We start from the raw sequence: 22,952 nt of genomic DNA on the forward strand, positions 1-22,952 counted from the left end.
TCTGTAAGTATTATATAAATGTTTTATTTAATTAGACGTGAAAGAACGTTATCGGTGTTGCTACGAGCATACTGCACGCGAGGTTTGAATAGCATTTAACGAATAGCACTTAGTAATAGTTACCCGGGATATTTCACGTTGACAAACTGCGATAAGAATCTCGGTTACGATCTCGATAGACGTTACGAACAAAGTATTCAGTCGCCGCGCGCACATCTGCATCAGACAGAATCGCTGGCAAATAAATAATTTCCCTTTCTTTTTCTTTTTTCGCCACGCGTGCCTCGTGTAGATTTAGGAATCCTGGTTTCATTATATCCGTTAAATCTACTTCAGGCGATTTGTATCATTCGCATTAGTATTAATCAAAGGTCCCATTTATAATTTTGAGTTAAAAAAAAAAAGAAGCGCTCTAAATAAATCTGAAAACATATATATATATATTTTAATATTGGTGATATTCGTATTTTAAATATAAATTCATAATATAATACTATAATACATACGATCAGATAAAGTATAAAATTATAACAAATACGTACAAAAATTTTCTATTATTATAATAATGTATTATATTATTTTATACCCAGTGCTTATTTTAGAGTAATAATTGCATCTCCTTCCTCGCACACGGGGGTTTTCTACGTTCTGCCCTTGCGTTTGTTTCATTGACAAGGCCGAACTTGTCCCAGTCATCAAGCTCTCGTGCATAGCCGGGTCCTAGCCACCTGTCTAATAATGCGCCTCCCGTATCCGGTGCTGCCTAGCCGTTTCCGGTATATCCGGGACTGGATGTTACCCCCTGCGGTGTCCTCACACGCGACCCCCGCGAAAAAGGGCACGGGACCCCAAAACACTCCACGCTCCAATGCGCCGCAGTTTTCCTGAGGGGAATACCACCCTCCCCGCGGATGCGTGTCTTCGGTATCCCTGCGTTCGATTTGTTATTACTGCCCGTCATTGCGTTTCGGTGTGAGGGAACAGTGAGAACTCCGGCACTCGTGATCGCTGGCATTTTCCACAACCTAGAAAAAAAAAGAAAAAAAATGAATTCCAGAGATAACGTTGCGAGATAATAAAACGTATTAAAAGATCGAAGAACTTTTTTATCCTCGCAATTATTTAATAATTTACAGCCTCGTCTGTGAGGCCTGGAATAATTTTTTTCCGTAAGCTTCACGAAATTATTTCGGCCGCAAATTTTAAATGCAGTCTTAAATAAATGTACGGAGAATATCTTTAATATTCTTGGGAGTGAAATAAAAATTCGTAAACGATAAGATTAACGATTCGGGGCGGTGAAGCGTCCGCTCGAACGTATGTTTCTCGCCGCGGTTCCCGAATGCGATACGTGAACACAAATCGATTTCACACTCCTGCTGGGTATAAATTAATAGACATTTACGGGTGAGTTTTTGTCGGCTGTTCCGTGGACCAGGTGTTGGCCTTCTTGTCGGGATGCACCGTGAAAAATCGCTCTATCTATACAGCGGAGCATCTCGAGCCTCCTCCGAACCGAATTTCTGAAAATCTGTGTTCACATAATATCAAAGAACAATTTAAAATTTATTTATATATCGCGGCAATATTAGATATAATAAAACGCTCGAAAGAAAAAAGAAGAGTGCTTCGCGATTCTTATTTTACGAACGACAACGATCAAGTTTTTCTTTTTTTTTTTTGTCAACCGCACGGGGATGATATTTATCCGATCATCGATACGAAGTGAGATTGCGCGAATCGTCTCGTTGGAATCGCATTTTAAGCGCGTGCACGTGGCCGGCGGGGCTTTGCCATTTAAATCCGATCCCCTATAGTTATCTCTCGATCTCGAGGATCAAAAATTCTGCCGGACAATGGACCCGTCTCGACGCAGTATTTTCATTTCGGATTATACCTGAACAAGCTGCGGCAGACTACATTCGATTGAAAAACACGCAATTAACAAGTAAAATAAAAAAAATAAAATAAAAAAAAAAAAAGAAAGAAAGAAAGACGTAATTTTTAGCCTTTTTTTTCTTTTAATTTTAAACTTTAAAAGATCTAAAGTATTTATAATTATATGACGATTTTATTCGCTTTGTGGGGTGCTATACGCGAAAAGATATTCGTGCACGAGAGATGCAATTATGAACGAATGAGGATATTAATTATAACCGTGGGAACTGAAAACCGTTTTACCGATTCTTTCCGGAGAAGCGTCACAGATGGAACGATAACTCATCCGAGCTCGACTCACCCTCGCACCTCGTAATTTCGGGGCTGCTAATTATCGACGTGTAATAGACGAGACCTGAAATCGTCCGGAGAATGTAAAACATTTGTAAACCAGGCCGTAGTTTACTAGCCGTCGGCTCTGTCAAAAAAAGACAGTCTTCTGTAAACACTAATTTCATTATAACATACCAAACATATTAAGCAATTCTAATAATAATTAACGCAGACAATTTATTTATCACGCTTACTTGGTGCTTGGCAATTAGAAAGTACGTTTCATTAACAATAAATTATTTTTGCGTAACGTAAAAACATTCGCAATAAATAATCTTCAAAGTTCTTTCTATTAAAATTAATTAATTTTTTTTCTTCTTTAAATTCCAGACAGCGTGAATTTTATTTCAAGAACCGATTATCACGATAAGAACGGTTTGACTTAAAACGGGTTACACCCCCGACACGTGGTGTCTTTTGTACAAAATTGCGGTAAAGTACTGCCTGAAGAACGCGACCCATGCACCTGGTATAAAACATATTGCCGGCGTAATCGCGGCGTGTTATTAAATATTATCATCCGACGTTTAATAATGCACCGGTGCAATCAGATCGTACCTGTCGCGGTGCGCGTAATTGCAGGTTCAACGGGGCCAAATGTCGCCGAAAGTGGTTGACCCGGGGACGCAACCCTTTGCGGCCGACGTCACGGCCGCACGTGGCTCGCCACGTGCGGCCAATTTTCTTTTCTATCACGACGAGTTTAATTCCGTGATGCGCTTTTCGCGTATTGTAATTGCACATCGCGAGAGATACCAGTGCAAGAGACTCGGAGAAAGAAGGCGGTAAAGCTAAACAAAGTTTCATCTCGAATAATAACGCTGCACGCTTTTTTTTTTATTCGCGTTTTTTTTTTATTATTATCTGTTTCTAGACATATTAAAATATTTATGTTGGATAAAAAGCTACAATTTGCAGCTGCAAAAGTGTGATGCGTTTCACTTTACCACTTAGAGTCGCAAGTTTTATTTTCCTCGCCAGTTTATAGTCGCCTTTTTTTCTTCTTCTTTTTTTTTTTTTTTTTACTGCAACGGACTTTCATTCGCGTTCGTCGGCCGATTGCGAATTCATGAGATCGCCGTAAACTGCACTTGAAAATACTGCAAGTTTGATACGAGTAGAACCTATGGTTAGCCAGGCTCGCAAATTGAACGACGTTCAACGGTGATGAAAACTTTTCATGAAAATACCAAACGCGAGGAACTTTGTCATTCGGCAATTTTGACAGACAATTCACGGCGTCCGGAGTAAGAAGTTATTGTTTAAGCAGCTCGAAATCTTTTAATAGACTTTAGATGAATATTTCATAATTAATAAATTTAATCCTCGAAGTCGCTTTTTCAATTTCAGGGTAATGTAATTTATTTTTTAATTTTTTCACGCGTGAATTTCTTTCTTTATGCAAGCGTCATTTTGTCAATTCTCGTACGTTCCGATAGGCTAGCTCTCCCGGTGGCGTTCCGGGACGCTGTTCCTAGAAACGGGAATGTCGGCGGTTCCTTATCAGATCGATGAAGAGGCGGCACCGCTACCCCAGCAACCAAGGGGTAGGCAGGCTCTGCTGGCCGCGCGCTCGACGAATAGGGTCGCGGCTGGGCTTTCAACCCCGACATGGCTTCCGCCTTGCTGGTTCGCCGCTTTTCGATTTTAGTCCAGCGAGAGACCACCTGAACGATCGGTAGCACGGTAGGTGGTCTGCAGGTCGGGGCAGGAAGCTGCGGAAGGCCGCGCATCGCAAACGCGAAACCGGCGAACATCGGGGAAAGAATTTTCGGAGCACCCCTCTGGAAATTGCGCGGTGACCGTCGCGAGGAATCGTTTACGTGGGAAGCGGATGTGCGAGGAAACTCCTGAACCGGCGACGCGAGTGCGGGAGAAGTCGAGGAGTAACGAGGAAACTGGACGAGAGCCGTAAAACCAAGTACAGCGCTGTGTTATATTTTTTTTCTTTATACGACCGAAAAAAATAGTTGAGCAAATTCTAAGCTTGCGAATTAAAAAGTGTCAACGTACAAAATTGCGAAGTGAAATTAGAAAACTTCCACTGAGATGTTTCAGCACCCGTGTGAATTTTCATAGACTTACTAAAATTCGAGACGATGAAGCGATATGAGACCTAGACGATAGCTGCCACGGAGGAGCGTAAGGGACGACCATTGAAGTCTCAGTTGCAAGTCGCGAGGTAGAATTCGTAAAGCTAAACGATGGCATTTAATAGAAATGTTGCGAAAAAGAAAAGGTAAAATCTCAAACACCTCGCGAGAATAAAAAAAAAATCGAGCGATCTCTTTGTCGCGATGCCATAAGTGGCGAAAAAATCGCAGGATTACGAGGTGCGAACACCAAGTGTCAACGAATGTTTGGATAAATCCTGACACGTGCCCGGAGCGGCTGGCCAAGAACACGTGCCGCTGTTTAGAAGTATTACCCTGCACGCGCCTGGGTCGGCACGTGCACGATCCTATCTCACAATCCTCGAGACGTGCTGGAGGGCGTCTAGGACACGATCGGAAATTCCGGCGAACCATGCGGTCGTCCTACGTCCAAGGATCACTCGCTCGCGTCGTCCGACGATGACTTAATTAAACGACCGTCGTCCAAAAATGTCCGAGGAGTCTTTAATGTCGTGAAATACGCGACGGTCTCGTTCTACGTCTAGTCACGCGATCTAGTCAGCGTTGTTTTTCTTTTATCACTTTTTTTTATTTTAATTTTATTAATTAATTAATTAATTAATTAACGGTCGAGTCTCAGCTCTGAGCAATAGATTAAGGAAAGTGTACCGTAAGTAACGCGCGCGCGTGAGAAAACCTCTTGTCGTCGAGTGGACCTCTGGAGAACCCTGGCATCATGTATTCAATGGACAATCTCGAGCGAGATATGATGAACCGGCAGTACATGTACGAGGCGCACACTTTCCTAGGTAACCCGGCGATTCCGGCGTTACCGCCGCACTGCGGTGTGCCGACCACGGCGACCCTTCCGGCGGTGATCCCGTCGCAGCTTCCGTCGTCTCACCATCCGTCCGGCAGTACCGGGAGCACCAGCGGCAGCGAGCACTATCTCTACGACGAGAACAGCAGCGACAACGAGAGCGTCTACAGCAGCGACCAAGAGAATCATGCGAGAGAGTGAGTGAAGTGTCTTCTTTACAACCTCGGAGTATCTACAAACGTTTTTCGAGACCCCGTTTTTCTTTTTTGAACATAAATCTAATCCGACAGAATTTATTTTAATTTTCCGAACAAATATTTTAAGCTAGAATAAAATTTTTTTTTTTCCTTCCTATTCCTTCGCTTTGCACAACATTCCGGAATTTTTGTGCGCAGAAGAAGTCGAAGTAACCGGCGTGGCGGAACGTCGGGAAAATGCCCGAGACAGGTCCAGGTACAGCAGAGACAGGCGGCGAATATGAGGGAACGTAGGCGCATGCAGAACATAAACGATGCCTTCGAGGGCTTGAGAGCCCACATACCGACCCTACCGTACGAGAAGAGGCTGTCGAAGGTCGACACGCTGAAGCTGGCGATCGGCTACATCAACTTCCTCAACGAGCTCGTCAGAGCGGACAAGGGTAACGACCCTCTGACGGGAAACAGCGGCCTGTCGAGGTGCTCGAGCCGGGACGAATCCAAGAAGGTCATAGTCCGTGGTGAGGCCAATTTTAATTAGACCTCCACGGGCGGTTCTCGATCGAACGATTCGTTAAATTTCGTTCAATAATTATTCACGCTTAAATCGCGAGCTAATAATCGAGAACAGCCCGTGTACTTTACGACGTAGCCTCGCGGTGTTCGTGGCGCGTGCGACTTGAATTTAACAAAAATGACACGTGCGGGAAAATCGGAGGCTCGTTAAAACGTTATGGATTCGATTTTCATTCACGCTGCCGTGAGATTTCGGTCGATAATACAAAATGATATCGCCGCGTTTCACGCCATTTCGGTATTACGTGCGCAACATATTAGCGTACACCCTTGCCTGCTTGCGCTGCCCCGGCACGGAGTTACAGGTCGATTTATCATAATTACCCATCTACCCTTTACCGCAGGTGTCTACGTCAGATACGGGGTGCGTTCGCTGTACGAGGATGATCGAGAGATTACAAAAAAAATTTTGGACAATCGCACGCGGTACCACCAATTTCATTCCTGACGCTTCGATTCTTACGCGCGAGCAGAATCTCGTGCACTCACTTTTCCTTTCCGAATCGCGAAATAAATTATTTCGCCCGTTTCCAATTCGTGATACCTCAGGCCACGATAAAGATTCTCGATCTCGTATTAATTGCCGCGATTTTGCGCTTACCAGATCCCCGGCTAATTTCTATCTCATTGGCGACTTTCAGGCAGCGGCGGGAACCCGTTCATCTCGCATTCGCTCTCGTGGTCGAGGAAGACTGATATCTCGCCGAACGGCACGATGTACGCGAAGGTCTGGACCCCGGAGGATCCGCGCACGTCGAAAAACGGCACGACGTTCGAGTAGATGGCAAGGGCTCGGGTCCTCGATCTCGTGAGGAAATAAACGATCAAAATTTCTCACCTAGAGTGTTATTTAGTGTCTAAGGGAAAAAGCGTTTCTAGTCACTGGTTCTCTCTCGCGGTTTGTACTTTGCTATCATCAATAATCTCCGTTTTTTTTTCTTGATCTATCTACACGTAAAAGTAACGTTTTTATTTTTTATTTATTATATATTATTTTATTTATTTTTTAATAGTATTAAAAATGCAGCGCAAATCTTCAATTTTGCGAGAAAGCTTTCGAAGGGAAGTTTCTCTTTTTTTTTTTCTTTCTTTCAATTTATTTATTTTAAGATAAAGATTAATTCTGATTTATTTTGCGATGGTCCACTCGAGGAAGTGGACCATTGCGTATTGCAAAACTACGCGTACGTATTTACGAGGTTTTTACGAAACTTGCATTGTAAATAGAAACTGTCGAAAATATGCGATATGTAATGGAATAAAACACCGTTTCTACATAATTAACGCGATGTGAGGGAGATGGTGCATAGCGAGCATCATTATTGCCACTGTGAATAACAAAGCCAAATAAACGTAGTTCTGAGAACCTCATTTACCTTTATTATTCACCTCGCAGGTGTCTTTAACGTTTAGAATGACGGTAGGGGTTAACAACCCTTGCTTTCATTGATTTTTCAATAATTTCCAATGTACAAAATATATATTAAGAACTTAGTACGAAAATAAAACAAAATTCTTATTCAAATCAAATTTTTTGCAAGCTTGTTCTTTCCGCTGAACGTTAAGCTCTGATTTCTAAAGTTAAAAATTAAATAGAATAAGTTAAATAAAATTCTCAGATCTTAAAAAAAAAAGACAAAGCATGCAAACGAAATTCTCGACGCTAAACACCGTAAGTTTAATTCCCTTTCATTTACAAACTTTCCTTAAAATCAGACATGAAAAACGTGCCTCTTTCTTTTATTTCGAGCAGAAGATAAAGTTTTATATTATCAACCTTCGGAATGACTTGAACAACTCGATCAAATTGCGCCGTCGTTTGTATACTACGATAAAGTTATCACAGCGCAATTTGCAAGTCGTCGAGTCTCATCCGCTTTTCTAGAACCCCTGGGATTCGAAGATGCCCTACGATAACACTGTGCCGAAAACGGCGCGGCGACCATGATGGCCGACGCCGCCAAAGGGTTGATAGCACCCTAAAAGATGTTTCTTGCGTTCTGGCGAGGGGCTCGAGAGAAAGAGAGAAAGAGAGAGAGAGAGAAAGAGAGAGTTGCGGATGAAAAGTAGAGAGAACGGGAAAAGAGACGGCGAGGAGAGGAAGAGAGTTGGAATCGTGGTGGGCGGTACGTCGATATTGCGGCGTCGCGGCGCCCTGCGACTCGACGGGGATAATGGCGTCGACGGCTGCGAGTCTTCTCACGATCCTCTGGTTCTTCCTCTTCGTCACTCCGCGACGCCGTGGCGAGTTCCCGTTTTCCCCCTCGGTCCCTCCGTCTCTCTCTTTCTCTCATTTTCCGTTTATTATCGCACATTATTATCATTATCAACTTCGCTAGCAACGCGGAAGATAAGAAACTTTTCAATCTTACGTCGCGAGGGGGTGAAAATCCTGCCGTGCATTAGTCTCCCTCGGTCAATCAAATGACGAATCTTGTTACCGTTTTCACGGTTTTATTATTAAAAAATAAAATAACTCAGCAAGCAATTTCGCGCGTTCTTTCGAAAATCACCTGCCTTCTTTCTTTGGTTTCTATAATTTTTATCGGAAACGCGAGATCTCGAAGTTTCTATCTCGGTCGCGATAAAGACGAGTACTATCTTTTTTTTTTTCTCGGGACAAATTGGAGGAAACAAAGTACGAGCCCTACTCGAAAATCGGAGTCGCCGAACGAGCGGAGCTAAATAAAATATGACGCGCGAGCTGCACTCGCTCGGAGCGACCCGCAGAACCGCTATCAGCTGTGAAAACAGCGTTGTTTATAGACACCGTGGCACAATGAGGTGTAATTGAATCCATATTCTACCGGGGGGTGTGCGCCCGGTGAACCCGAACCCTCTCGACGGGGGCCAGCGACCCCCCCGTCGCCCTCAAGCGTTGCCTTCGGGGTGGTTGTACTTAACGGTTCGGGAAATCGAGGGTGGCCGTCGATTTGTGGACAATTAGGGACGATTTCGTGGTCTCTGAAAGGGAGAGGTCGAGTCGCGTACAACTCTGATCGAAAGTCTGTACTTTTATCGCCCGATAAGGGAATCTTGGGTGCCCTCTCGCAGTTTACCGAATTTCAAGGGAGGTTTTACGTGACACGAGAAAGATTGTAAATGATAAGAAATAAGTTAACATTAAAAATAAAAAAAAAGAAAAAATAGAAAATTGATAAAGTGTATCAATCTGTTTGTTCAGCGTCGAGTGCCCGAGAGCTTATCTGCGTTGACGCAGGTGTGACAGTACACCTGCTCTTATCTTTCGCGTGCTCGATTGGGATAAATAATTTTTATATTAAATCTCCATAAATAGCATATATAAAAATCGTCCTCGGATAATTATATTATTCATTAAAACGTAAAAGAGCTGGTAAAGGGCTATCTGACGATTTATTCCTGGCAGCCAGTATCAAAGCCGTTCGGAAAGAAACGGTCATTGAGAGGCGCGAAAGTTCAATGTTCCGCATTGAGCCTAATCTACTCTAACGTTACGGTACGATGATCCCGTGGAAATTAGCAAACCATAGAATCTGGACCCCCCCTCCGACCCCTCAACGGTGCCGCGCATTAAGGGCGACCCTCTTGTCGCAAGGGGTGCACTTGTGTTGATCCTCGCAGCTGGAGTGACACACAAATACAGTATTAATTCACGATTCTCGTGTCACAATAATGCTACCCGACGTCTACGCGTTACAACGTAACATGGAAATGTAATAGCATCCGAATAAAGATGTAACTCTCCGCACCCTTCTCTCTTATCTGTCATCGTGCCAGTCTGCTCTTAATTAAAAAAAAAAAAATAATGAAACTAATGTAAAAAGAAAAGAAAAAAAAGAAGCAATAATTCACGCGTGATTATCCAAGACTAAGTAAGCTTGTAAGTAGCTTTAAATAATTTTTTTACGAGAATTTAAATAGACGTTTAATTAAAAAAAAAAAAAAATATGTATCCGTACGCGATAAATGACGAAATTAACTAAACGCGCCCATTGTCCTTCGCACGTAAGTATCAGAATGAGAGAAAGAGAAAGAGAGAGAGATGCTCGAGAGATGCAGTTGTATCAAAGAGAGCATCTATCCACCCTGCGGCTCGTCTCCCTATTCCCCCTTTCCCTTCGGGGATGAAATTGGAACACGCAAATACCTAGGCAGCTGCACCCTCAGAGTGGTTGTCTGTCAACCCCCCCCCTTGAATTTTCTGAAGCTCGCTAACGCCACTTTTCGCCAGCCACCCTCCTCTGCGAGCTTTATTATATTCCAATTATCTCTCTCTTCGAGATTTAAGCCCGATCATAAATATAATCTTCGTGCGGTGCCACGATCGTGACGAGTGACACGTTTTTGAAGGGGAAGAACCGACAGAATATCGCATCATATTATTAAAAAAAAAAAAAAAGAGAGAGAGAGAGAGAGAGTAAAAATAATCTTTAAAAAATTGCAAACTACTTTGAAAATGATTTTCTACGTAATCTATAAAAATTGATTACTAAATATTCCTTTTTTTTTTTTCTTAATTTATTTTTATCGTAAAATTAATTCGCAAATTGATATTTTTAATAAAGACTTCACGATTATTTAACGTTCGTCGTAATTAAAGAAAGCTGACTCGGATCTCGTTATCCAGGACGGAAGGACCAAGTTTGCAGCACCCCTCGCGGCTGATAAAATCGCGAGTTTATCTAACAATAAGAATCTATAATCTCTGCCGTTAAATCCGGCGTGAAAACTCGTGGTGTACAACCACCTCAATGAAATTCTATTCGTGTATTTAATACGAGGCAGCATCGCGAGACGCGCCTAATGCCGTAACAATGGACCCTCGACCGACCTACAGGGGAGAATGCGCTGATATATAAATTATTGTTAAAAATTTACCATTGTGACCGCTCCACGAGGTGCAAATAAATTTATCGACAACCTGAAAGCCTCTGTCCTCTTCTTTTTTAAATATCTACATTTATCTAATAAAAACTTACCCTTTTCTTTTTATAATTAAATAAAATAAAATAAGCGGAGTAACAAGCTGCTAATTAATCTGTGCTCTTTCGCAAATTGATTTTATCTCCTTTTATGCGGTATAATGTATAATTTTGCTCGCGAATCGGAAAAGACAGTGGTCTCTTTCTCTCTCTTTTTCTCTTCGCCTTGCCAAGAGCCTCGTCTTCGGCGTTATCCATCGTATACGGTCTGCTCGCATGCTTTCGTATAATATTGATTCGCCGGAGACGAGGTCGCAGGTGAGACTTCCCACGATCGTTGGCCGCATAGAGCGAGAGAGAAAGAGAGAGAGGAAGAGAGACACAAAGGGACAGGCCGCCGTGGAATTGTGCGCGGTCTTTGAATTGTCGTGCGTCTGTGCAAAGTCCAGGAAGCTTCTTGCTTTCCTCCGCGGAAAAATAATACCGTGAAACCAAAGTCGCTTCACGTGACAGAACGAGCAATCTCGCGTGGTCTTTTTTTTTTTTCTTCATTTTTTTCTTTTATTCCTCGGTTACCTGTTCGAGTTGATCGCGTATTTTTATTCCGAGATTGCAACTCGACATTTCACAACACATGGATGGTTGAAAAGAAAAAAGAAAATCTATAAATATCGCAAAAATTTGAAAACGAGCAGGAACTGAATTTTTTTTCTAATACAACTAATTACCTTGTGTACCTGTACGTATCGGCGATTAATTGCTGTTGACAAAAGAAGAGATTAGAGATTTTTCTTTTTTATTCGACGAATTAGGAACCGAGCGAGAAAAATGGGAGAGACAATCGAGGAGATGCTTCTTTAGGAACCAAACGAGAAAAATGGAAGACAATCGAGGAGATGCTTTTTAAGTCTTGGAAACGTGCCTCGGAAATCGGCGAGGATGAAGGTATCACCGTGTTCGGAAAGTGACAATTTATTTGGTAAAAGTGTCCATTACATAAGATTTAACGCATCGCTCTTAGATAAGATCTTATCTATGAAAGTAAAACCTATGCGCACAATCGCTACGTCGATGTGACCCTCATCGATGAGTTCCTTCACTTTTTCTCTCCACGTCGAAGAAGGCTTTGGATGAAAAATAATTAAGAGTTTTTAATCTAGCTAATTTAACGAAGGCCCGCGAAAGGCCCTCCCCCCGGATTTTCGGATGATTAGGAACACAATTAACTTTACTTCGCCCCCGCTTATCGCATCTCTGGCAGTTTACGATTGAACACAGCGCAGAAAACGATCGACCCTTCTCAATTTCCTTTCCTGCACCACCTGAATGCAGAAGTGTCGCGACGCGCGGTAAACAGGTCAACGGGAAAAAAAAAAAAAGAAAAAAAAATTAAAGGAGGAAAGAAAGAAACGATCGACGCCTGCAGTCTCGAAGGGAAAGAAAAGCCCCACCGACTCCACTCATACATACAAACACGCACGTAACACGCATGCACACACGATGCGATGACAATGACGATCGACTCCTATCTGTGCCAATGACTAAACATACATATAATTATATAAATTATATAATTATATAATTATATAATTATATAAATATATAAAAGCAAATAGAGCTTTTTCTTTCTGTCTCGCGATATTGCCGAGTTCTCTCCCTACGTTCTACGTGCACGGTTCGACGCGAGTCGCCTAAATGATCGAGAAATTTTCAGTGATTCGATTGAAAAAATTTGGCACTGATCCAGCTGTGAAAAAATATCATCGTACTGCTCTGTGACTTCGATTTCCCACCCCCTTCCTTTTTCTATTATTTTTTTTTCTTTGTAAATTTTCTTTTTTTATTTTTCCGCTAGGATATACAAAACTGCTACGATGTGTACAACTGTCGTTCCCCGTCCCGTTTTATTTCCTGTAATTATCGCGCGGTACCGCGTATATGTATAATATACCCCCTAACAATACAGTGGACTATACTGATAATGCATAAAATACTCTTCAGTACAAACGGCGCCGTAAGAACCCGCATTTCTTTTTCTATTTCCTTTCGGTTTGGCTGTTTCCTTTTTTTCTTTTTTTTAATTCTTTCTTATTAGAAATCCTAGCGAACTTTCGACGAAGTCGTCAATCATAAAACTCACCAAATCAGTACGAGGACTACGCAATGGAGTTCGATACTTCTCATCGTGCACCCCTGAGAAGCTGCGAGCATCGAGTGTTCCTTAGGAGCCTCGTAACTGGATTGTCATTCGAAACGCGAAAGTCGCAGACGTTTTCCTGAGAAGTGCATCGAACGAAAATTCAAGCTTACATGTAGAGAATGTAAGGATGCCTCCTGATCTTATAAAAATTGACAACGTTTGAGTATACACGAGTGTCTCGTGTTTTACTGTAGATCGTATTTCAATTAAAAAATAAAATAGAAAAAAAAAGAAAAAAAAAACGTAACGCGACTCTCTCAAGAATGCACGATAATTCGACAAATGTTATCACGTACTCGTGTGCACAATCGACGCTCGCAAGGAAACCTCGGCAGAATTTTGTGTAGTAAACGGATTCTCCCTGAGTGGTGATAAGCTATTCTGTAGGTTTGGTGTTTTCATGTCTATCTCCTCCCTTCCTCCCCCCTAACTTTGCTCGTCGAATATACAATATTACTTTTATCGTACAATTTATAAATCTAGATTCCTAATTAGAGCTTTCTCTTTTGCTTAAAAATCCCGTCCCTAAACGCTAAACGGACTTAAAAATTTAATCGACAGTACAATCGGGTACCTTATTTATCTTATTGCCCCTCAACCACCCCACGTGTTCGAGTCGATGCGAGAGCTAATACTTTTACGTGGAACGCGCCTACATCTAGTCTTGTAAATAAAAAAAAAAATTAAAAAAAAATGCAGGTGGAAAATTGTTATATCGATTTTCGAGAACACGTCGTCGGATCACGACGGAGAACACAATGTGGTAAAATTTGTTATCAGTCGATCATTAGCTCTTTTCGTAAATATCTCTGAACTTTCCTACGCCGCTCGGCAAACGTTATGTATCGCCGGAAGGTGGTCTTGGGAAATTTTCAGCTTTGTACGACGAAATCCGAATATACGTACGTGTAGTATATTCGCATGTTTCATTCATTCAATTTAACTAGTTTTTGCGAGGCTGAGAAATCTCGTATTATGCTCGTAACTACGGTGCAAAAATAAAGCGACAGCATGGGACGTATCATCTTACGAATACATTTTCTCTTATTTCCTTCCCTTTTGCGAATATTGTATCAATCGTTTTCTTAATAATTCCCTAATTTTAAGAAGAGATATTATCTGTGAGTTATGCATCTGGGTCGATCGCAGCGTTCATTTATCGGTCCTCTTTTTTTATTTTATTATTAATTTTTTTTTCTTTTTCCCTTCCCTTACAACTGTCGTTTTATATTGCATGTCATTCTGTGATTTGTTTGCAATATCACATGCAAATTTCTTCGCCGACTTATAAATGAGCTACATTTTAATTCTATATACCGTAGCCTTTGAGCGGAATACCTTACGTTTTTTTTTTTTTTTTTTCTTTTTCTTTTTTTTTGTTTTATCAAGTCTTATTTTCTAAAAATGTTCTACCGTACCGTCTAGCACTTTTGATTTTGCGATTTGCACGCGGCGTTACACGCATTCGGAAATGATAGGACAGGTAATGGTGCGAATAGAAAATCGAAGGCTATTGTCACGGAAAACGCAGCAAAACGAACTAATTTCAGTTCCGATAAATACGCATATTACGTTCTTTTAAGCAACTCCTTTACACGATGCGTCCCAATATCTTATATGATTACTCGCGTGTATTGCGATCTTAATACATACACATGTACATATATAATATGTATCGCACAAGTATTCACAACTTTTTAAGTATTTGCATTCAGAATTTGTGCCGTGTTTCAATTTAGTTTGCAATTTTTTTTTATCGATTAATATTATAGTGACAATTTCGTGATAAGATTGTCACAAAACCAGATTAAAAAAAAAAAAAAAAAAATTTTTTAAACAACTCAATTGTTATATGAAAATAATAAAATTACTCCCATGAAATTGTCATATTTATGCAAATTGATTAATTAATCATTAAATAAGTAAATTCATTAAATAATAGCAATGATAAATTTTCATGCAACTTATAGAAATTATGTAATTTAAAAAAATATATTAATGTCTCTAATGTCATATGAATGTAGATAAAGTAATGGCACATCTTTTCTCATTCGCATTCTTTCAGAATTGATGAATAATGACGATAAACTATCAACGAAATGTACCTCATACGACTCAAAGAAAGTTGAGTGAAAATGGGAAATAGAATGAGAAGGGACGGCAGATGAAGTTAAACGAAACGATCATGCGTTCGCTAAGAAAAAAAAAAACAAAAAAAAAAAAAACAAAAAAAAATGTCGGAATGCGATCAACCTACTTCACAGCTCTTGTTGGCGAAAGGCAGTGCTCATCTTGTACATATTTGGGTACTTCCCACTTTTTTACGTGTGTGTATAACATTAGAATATACATTAAATTAGCTTTGAAATAGGTTGCATTCGATATCATTGTCATATAATACACGTACTGCAGTACGTATCGGTGGTACGCCGAAATACGAAATGCACATGCAAAGCATACCTGCTTTAAAATTACCTTTCACAAACGCCAGTGTATAATAAGAAAATTGGCGTACACGCCAATTTTATGTATTATAAAAATCAATGCAAATAATAATTCAATTCTTTTCTTTCTTTAATCTCCAATATGTTTCGTTTACTTTTTTTTCTTTACTCTATTTTTACTTTAATTTCACGTAAAGTTTCTTTGCATATCTTTTTGTCGCACCACCAGACATACGCGCAGTTATCGTCGTTAAAATGTATATCTACTATATTATTGCTATTTAACGCGATAAGATTAACTTACAATTTAAGATTTGTACATCTGTGGATTTGCTGTTCAATGATGATGCCTACACAGAGATAAAGAGTATGTCTCAAGCATGTCTTTAATGTTTAAAGAATAAAGAAACTAAATAAAATTGTTACTATGTATAACATTCCAGTAATATTTTTAGTAATAATTAGCGAAATGCTTGTAACGTCGTAGAAATTTATGAGACAAATCTCTTGCAGGCAAGCCCTTTAATGTTAAATAATAAACATGGCAATAACTCTCGTTTTTAATAAGATTCCTTGCCATTATAGAAATTTTATATTTACCTTCAGCTGGGTTTGCCCGGTGGTCCGTGGCTAGTTGGCGAAGGTCCGTGCGAGTGAAGATTGTGAACACCTCCCACTTGGTTACTGGCGAGGCTGGACATGGTGGGCTGATACATCGATGACATGTAACTGCTCGACGATTGCGATGCCGACCTAGTAACAATATGCGTAAAAATTATGCTCATGACGAAATAAACAACTTAAGTAAAAAAAAAAATAATTTATTCACCTAGGCACTCCACGAAGTGGATCCGGCGTGACAGACGAATTCCGTACTACGCCGGTATTGTTTGCTGGCGCTGGTGATACAATGTTGCTTGGCTGACTTTGAAGATATCCAGCTCCGGCCGGACTATGCCTACATTTTATTATAAAAAAAAACATTTAAATTGATATTAACAAATTAATTATTGGTAATTTTACAAAGAACAAGTATATTTACCTCATCGACGGACTTGGTTGAGCAACCAATGATCCTCGATGATACTGAGCGAGAGAGGCAGCCGCAGGAGGGGAAGGATTCGGTGGCAAGCCGTTCTCCAACGTCGTTTGATGACTACTAGAACTCGAGTGAGGCATATATGTGTTATTTACTCGCGGTTCACGAGTCACTCTAGCTACCGGCGCCGGAGCGCCGGGTGGCACTTCTGAGTGCGAGACAGTGGGATGAGGCGGATTGACCGTTGGATGTATATTATTCACTGAAAACGACGAAAAAAATACGTTATATATATGTACATCATCTTTTCACAAACGAGGTACAAAAAACTATCGTGAAGTGGTCGATCTAACTAACCTGGATGTGAACTAGGTTGAGTTGTCAACGGGATAGCAAGTCTAGCATTCACAGCCAATAAATGGTCTCTCCTTTGCAAGAGATTATTTACATGTTCCTCTAGCCTAAGGTTCTCAGCTCTCAATTGATGTAGGCAGGAAAGCAGGGATGCAACTGCAACAAATTTCAATAATGTTGCTTTCTGATTTGTTTTTAAATGCGCTTACTTTTCATTAAAGACCGAAGCAACATTGTATCGTTAGAAATAACAACGCTTAAATAAATTTTTTAATAAAAATATAATGTGAAGCGCAACATGCGGTTCTCTCGATGATATTATCGTTGTAAAAATGAAACACGAAGCGTATTCCCGACTCATGCAATTTTGTAACATATTATTTCTTATGTCATTACTCACTGTCAAAATGTTGGGCCTGCTCCATTAGAAATTGACTCCCTTGCTCCCATTGTCTCTCGAGAAGCTGATCCAATGTCTGCGGTATTGCTCCACTACCCAAAGTTCCACTGGTACTGGCTGCATTTATACTACCGCTGTTTGCCGAAAAAACTGAAGAGAACGAGGTGGGCGGTGCGCCACTGGTTTGGCTAGATCGTATCTGCTTAAAAAGAACATAATAAAACGTTAAAAAAAATTTATTTTGAGCAATTTAATCTATAAAAAGATTAAATTACCATAAATTAAAAAAAAATTTATGTAGCTTTGAATACAATATGGCAATACGATGTCTTTTTACGTACAGATGCTATTACTCGACTGTGCAGCTGTGGTCCGATCAAGTTTGTATTGGAGTTACTCGCCTCTGTAAAAATAGAATGGGCCTCGAGCTCCTGCGAAAGCGTATCCGACATCTTTTGCGCCATCGTTGAGCTAGGATTCAACTGATTCCCCAGCATATGCGGTGCACTGACTCCATTTTGAAATCTAAAACAGAAGAGACTCATTTTTTATTACATTTATTCATACGATAAGACGTCGCCTCGTCGTCGAAAGTCTTACAGTTTCACGTTATTCTCTTCCTTTATCGTTGCATTAGCAAGAATAATCGGTGCTGTCGATGCAGACGGGATGGGTGTAGATGTGGCTGTTTTCCTCTTTCGTTTACTCGTAGTACTACTCATACTCTCCGACCCAGGACTGCTGGGCGGCGATTCCTTGACAGTCGGTCCCATAATGCTTGGAGGGCCTGTGCCACTGATGCTACTGAAGTGTCCGACAGTAGCCGACGCAGGGCCCTGAATAATTGACGAGACTGGGGCCACTGTGGCAGCTGGTGGAGGAGTCTGATGATTGTTTCTCGCGCCTCTCTTGGACGTTGCAACAACTGCAGTGCTGGATATGGAAGTTACAATCGACGAGACTGTTGTTTGCAACTGCGGCAGTGGTGGTTGGCTGTTGGACGAGCCGCGCTTTGGTTTGCGAGGCTTCTCCTGCTTGTCTGACGATTGAGAACTGCAAATTAATAAAATGTGTCAAATGACTATCACGACAAAGCGTGTCAAAGATCTTAATAGGTCTTCCGTCAAAATAAAATAAAAAAAAAAAAAACCAACGTCTTATGTAACAAATAGTCAACAGTATTGCAATAAAAAAAATGTTATTTTACACACAAAATGTCTCATTAGGAAATTCAATTCTCAAAACGTTATCGAACAGTTCAACGAAACAAAAACGAGATCAACGCACAATGGGCCGGGCTGTCACAAGGGAGTGCCATTTACGATGTCACGTTACACCTTTCCGTCGCTCGTTGCCCGTGAGGCGCCTCGTCGAGGAAAAAACAAACATAACCTCAATGCCTCTCGTTCGCCACAACCCGTGCCTCGGGTACGCGGACCGAGTCACGGGAACCACGCGACGTTTCCTCTCACTCTCGTCCCCGCTCGTCTCGGCGAAGTTACAGCCTCATAACATTACAATGTCGCACACAAACACGTCACGATGTCGCAACGATATCGCGATGCAATTATTATGCAGCGCGCGCGCGCGCGCGAGTGAGCTCGTCGAATGACCCCGAGTGAACTGTCGTGCCCAATACACAAGCGAGGCTCTGTTGTAAACACGCTCCATTTTCTGCCGCGCCAGCGAACCCGTCGAACCCATTTTCGCCACACGATGGAAACGGAAAAGCACCCGACGCCGCCTCCTCGCTCGGTCAGACCGCCCGCGCGTCCGTCCGGACCGACATTTCTCGGACGAGCGCTCGATCCCGGCGCGAGATGAGGTTAGAGCCTCCGCCAGCTTGTTTACCAATTGCGCCCGCCATTTTGAACACACGCGGCGCGTGACGTCCTCGCGGGCTCTCTGCCGCTTGCTCTCTCGATTTCACTTGAACGGGCCATCACCCCGCACCACTTTTATGAATTATCACTCCACAGATTTTCACTGGGAATTAAATCCACCGTTTTAATCGCGGCGTCGACAATGGCACACATTTCCTCCGGTTTTCTAACTCACACCTCATTTTAACTTTATTAAAAAAAAAAAGGAAAAAGAAAAAAAAAGAAAAAAAAAATTATTAGCAGAGAGATTCTCTCTCACGTGGTAAAAATTTTGTACATTAACAGGTGCATGCAACACAATTATGCAACGCAATCATACTTAACAAACGCGCTGATTTAATATTGCGTAATATTCGCTCGCTTCCTTTTAAATCCATTACCTGTGTTTCCTAGAAAGAAGACAGTCTTCAATTCGTTTTCAATTAGTTCCAGCCTTGACGGTCCGACTTACCGAGATCGTTTTATCGGTGCACTGTCCGTGGCGAACCTCTCGGCGGTCGGTATCGCACTCGAACGTGGCTCGGTGCTCGCAGCCGTGGTGATTATGCTCTGTTGCAGCTGCTGATACATCGTCGGTGCGCTCGTCACCACGCTCTGCACCGCGTTGGCGAGCGAGGTGGCGATCAACGGCACTGAAACAACGATGCTGTTCGACGTAGTCGTCGGCGACTGGGTGACGACCGTGGATTGAGACTGCGTCACCGTTATTATCACAGGCGTGGTGGTGGCCTCCGTGGCGACCGGCGTGCTGGACGACGATTGAATCGGGCTTTCGATTTTCATCTGCAATCGACGATAGATATACACGTTATTGCCATCTCCATGTATATTCTATAGTTAATACATTTTTCCTAAAAAAGAATAATTCATTATAAGTCTAGGTGCTAAAGAACGTTTAAGATAAAATAAGTAAATGCAGGAATACATGCCGAGCTATACCTTTACACGACGATCAGTTTGACTGAAGCGACTTCGAATAATCAGCTTTATTTAGCTTGGATAGATATACGCGGAAAATATTTTTTTGATCGAAGCTGGCTCATTAAACTTATCAAATTTTTCATTTATTCGCGATACATGTTATTAGACCGTAGCTCGCTTCGAGATGCTCGACGAGTCTTTAATAGCAAACCCGACTGATTGTGTAGTCAAATAAAAGATTTCCTGTTTATTCTTACCACAGACAATGACTTAAAGCGTCCAACTAAGTGAAATTAAAACATTTATGTTTATAAATGTAAAGTGACTCTGTAGATAAATGTTTTAAATGTGGATTTTTCACTTACGTTAGAGCTTGATAATTATAACGATTACATTAGCATACAATTACGATTATATTCGAAAGAAAATGAGATTTTAAATTTAAATAGAACAAATGTTAAATACAATGCAATGCTAAAGCATACGGAAAATATTACCTTCTTCGATTTTTCCGGCTCTGTCGTTATGCTTAAGCTGGTAGCTTCGGTGATTGTTGGCTGCACATTATTGCTCGGGATGGTCTGTTGCTGCACCACAGAACTGACTGTCATAACGACCGAACCACTAGCCTCCGAACTGGCCGACTGATTCGAGTTCTCGTTTCCAATCACGGTCGGTGTACGCGCCCCGGTTTTCCTCTTTTTACTGGTGTGACTCGACGTCTTGTTGGATGTCGATGAATTCGATTTCCCCTGACTCCCGATGTTCTTGTGCGCCGCGTTCGAATTACCAGAGTTCGATTTTATCGCAGAAGCGGCCGGTGTTGTGGCGACAGTAGTGACCGGGCCGGTAGTTTCGTGTCCGAACACGCTCTCTGATTGTGTAACGATGGTCTCGACGAAATTGGAGGTCGTGAACTTGCTGGTACTCGTGGAATTATCTTTCGGCGTGTTGCGACCGCTACCTCCGCCCTTATCCTCCGCAATGCCGTTTATTTCTAAACTCGGACTAGCGTTGGATTTACTTTTGGAATTCGTGCTGGACTTGGAACTTGAGCTTTTTCGCTTGCCGCTCGATTTTATCGGCGTCTCTGCCTCTTTCTCCGGCGACGAATCCGACGAGCCGTTATCGGCGGGTATCGGCTTGTACGGCGGTATCGTCTTAACGTTACCGCCCTTTTTCTGAAAATTAATTAACTTTATCTAGAAGTAATATGTAATTAATACACTTAATTCATTTAATATATATTTAAAAATAAACTGATAAGTTTAATGATCAAAATGGCAAAGCATTTTCTTTTCTTTATAAATTTAGTTTCGGAAAAGTCTCTACAAGTTTTATTTTTGCCATTTTCATCATTTACTGTATTAACTTTCAATTATATTTACCAATTTCGAATAATGATGCTGGCAATAGCCACAATATTTGACGTTGTCGAGATAATTGCCAGCTTCTTCGCAGAGTAAGCCTAGAGCCTGTGCACAAGTGACATGAAATTGCTGCCTGCAGCCGGTTTTGTTACACTGCATGCAAGCTCCCACATTTGCTCTGCTGCCTCTTCCTTGTTCCTCACAGATATAACACGTCTGAATCAAATGTACACACATAATGACAGATGCAGTAAACAACTTGTTCCACGGCCAAATTATAATACGCTATCGAATCATTTACCTTGCTAAATCTTTCTGAAGGAATTAACTCCAATATAATCGGTTCCATAGTAGTCACGTTACCAAATCGAACTTCTGGAATATAGAGAGCACACACAACATGCGCCCAGCCAGCCTGGTTTGTTCTCTTAAGAGCGCCATCCCGACTCGGACATAATTCGCAGCGCTGTTTAAATCACATTCGAAATAATGTACTTAAATAATGTTAGACGTTATCATAGTAACAAAAACAGGTAAAAAGATGAAAGAATAATTCTACATACCACTCTGGCGCTGCGCTCTTGCGATTCACACTTCCTGCAGTACCATGGTCCAGTTGGTACAGTGACGATGCCATAGCATGCTGCAAAACAATAACTTATTACTTTCAACAGAAGAATAACGTTTGGCAGTGATTATTGGATGCAAAAAAGTACCTTGGTGCACAGCAACGGTGCAGCCCTGTCCATCGCAATATACCAACGGATTCTCTGTCCATCCCCTCTCGTCAGAACACACGCAGCACCCTCCGAGCATCTCCTTCATGCTGTGCCCCAAGCAATTCGGAAGACGAGACTAGCATGAGGAGCTAGGCGACGGACCGCGGGCATCGGCTGCGTGGTGCGGAGAGGCTGGTGATGCACGTGTCGTAGGATCGCATTCTGGCGACGACGCGGCGTCTCGGCGGCAGGAGGCTCTCGTCGGCGACTCTCTCTCTCTCTCTCTCTCCCTCTTTCTTTCTCCGTCGGTGGGGTCTCGCCACCGTCGCGTGTCTTCGGCACCCCCGGCACGACTCTGCGTCGCGTAGGCGGCGGAAAGAGCGGAGGAAGGTCCCTCGCGACCGCGAGGATCAACAGAGCACGCCGAATGCGAGCGTGCGTGCGTGCATGCACGCGCGCGCGCGCGCGCGCGTTTTCGCGCGGATGAATGACGCGGGACGAGCGGCGCCGTCGGCCGGGCGGGCGACGCGGATTGCCGGCTCGCCGACCGGGCCTACGTCACGCGAACGCACGTGCGAATGCAAGCGGGGGGCCCCACGCGCGGAACGTGCTCGGACGGCTCGTGTTATTTACGACGGCGCTCTATTTGTTTCCGTGGTCGTCCATCTTACTTTTGCCTGTCGCGCGCGAGCCGCGCATGTGCGTACCTCGGCAAGGCGCCTCCGCATCCCGCGACGTCG

The 22,952-nt window shown here is 42.2% G+C and overlaps 2 protein-coding genes across 5 annotated transcripts; one reads left to right on the forward strand and one right to left on the reverse strand.

Annotated features, from left to right (window-relative positions):
• Positions 1-460: 460 nt before the first annotated feature.
• Positions 461-22,566, reverse strand: Alh (coiled coil domain containing protein Alhambra). Of its 4 annotated transcripts, XM_070664160.1 has the most exons (15): positions 22,210-22,565; positions 22,057-22,136; positions 21,795-21,959; positions 21,512-21,709; positions 20,621-21,319; positions 19,654-19,985; positions 17,920-18,372; positions 17,661-17,844; positions 17,320-17,518; positions 16,923-17,075; positions 16,569-16,827; positions 16,356-16,484; positions 16,127-16,279; positions 15,831-15,876; positions 461-1,025 (listed from the first exon to the last, which is right to left on the reverse strand). In XM_070664160.1, exons 1-13 carry the CDS (start codon positions 22,316-22,318, stop codon positions 16,129-16,131), a joined length of 3,111 nt encoding a protein of 1,036 aa, XP_070520261.1. In that variant the 5' UTR covers positions 22,319-22,565; the 3' UTR covers positions 461-1,025; positions 15,831-15,876; positions 16,127-16,128. The 4 variants fall into 4 exon arrangements, with proteins under 4 accessions (XP_070520261.1, XP_070520270.1, XP_070520252.1 ...); XM_070664169.1 differs by lacking the exon at positions 15,831-15,876 and having other exon boundaries at positions 22,210-22,566; XM_070664151.1 differs by lacking the exon at positions 461-1,025 and having other exon boundaries at positions 11,839-15,876.
• On the forward strand, positions 1,029-7,994 carry Fer1 (48 related 1). Its single transcript, XM_070664775.1, has 3 exons — positions 1,029-5,402; positions 5,601-5,923; positions 6,620-7,994. The coding sequence occupies exons 1-3, from the start codon at positions 5,122-5,124 to the stop codon at positions 6,757-6,759; spliced, it is 744 nt and encodes a 247-aa protein (XP_070520876.1). The 5' UTR covers positions 1,029-5,121; the 3' UTR covers positions 6,760-7,994.
• Positions 22,567-22,952: the final 386 nt, after the last annotated feature.

Source organism: Cardiocondyla obscurior, linkage group LG01, assembly GCF_019399895.1.
Source record: "Cardiocondyla obscurior isolate alpha-2009 linkage group LG01, Cobs3.1, whole genome shotgun sequence".
Taxonomy (NCBI): Eukaryota; Metazoa; Arthropoda; class Insecta; order Hymenoptera; family Formicidae; genus Cardiocondyla; species Cardiocondyla obscurior.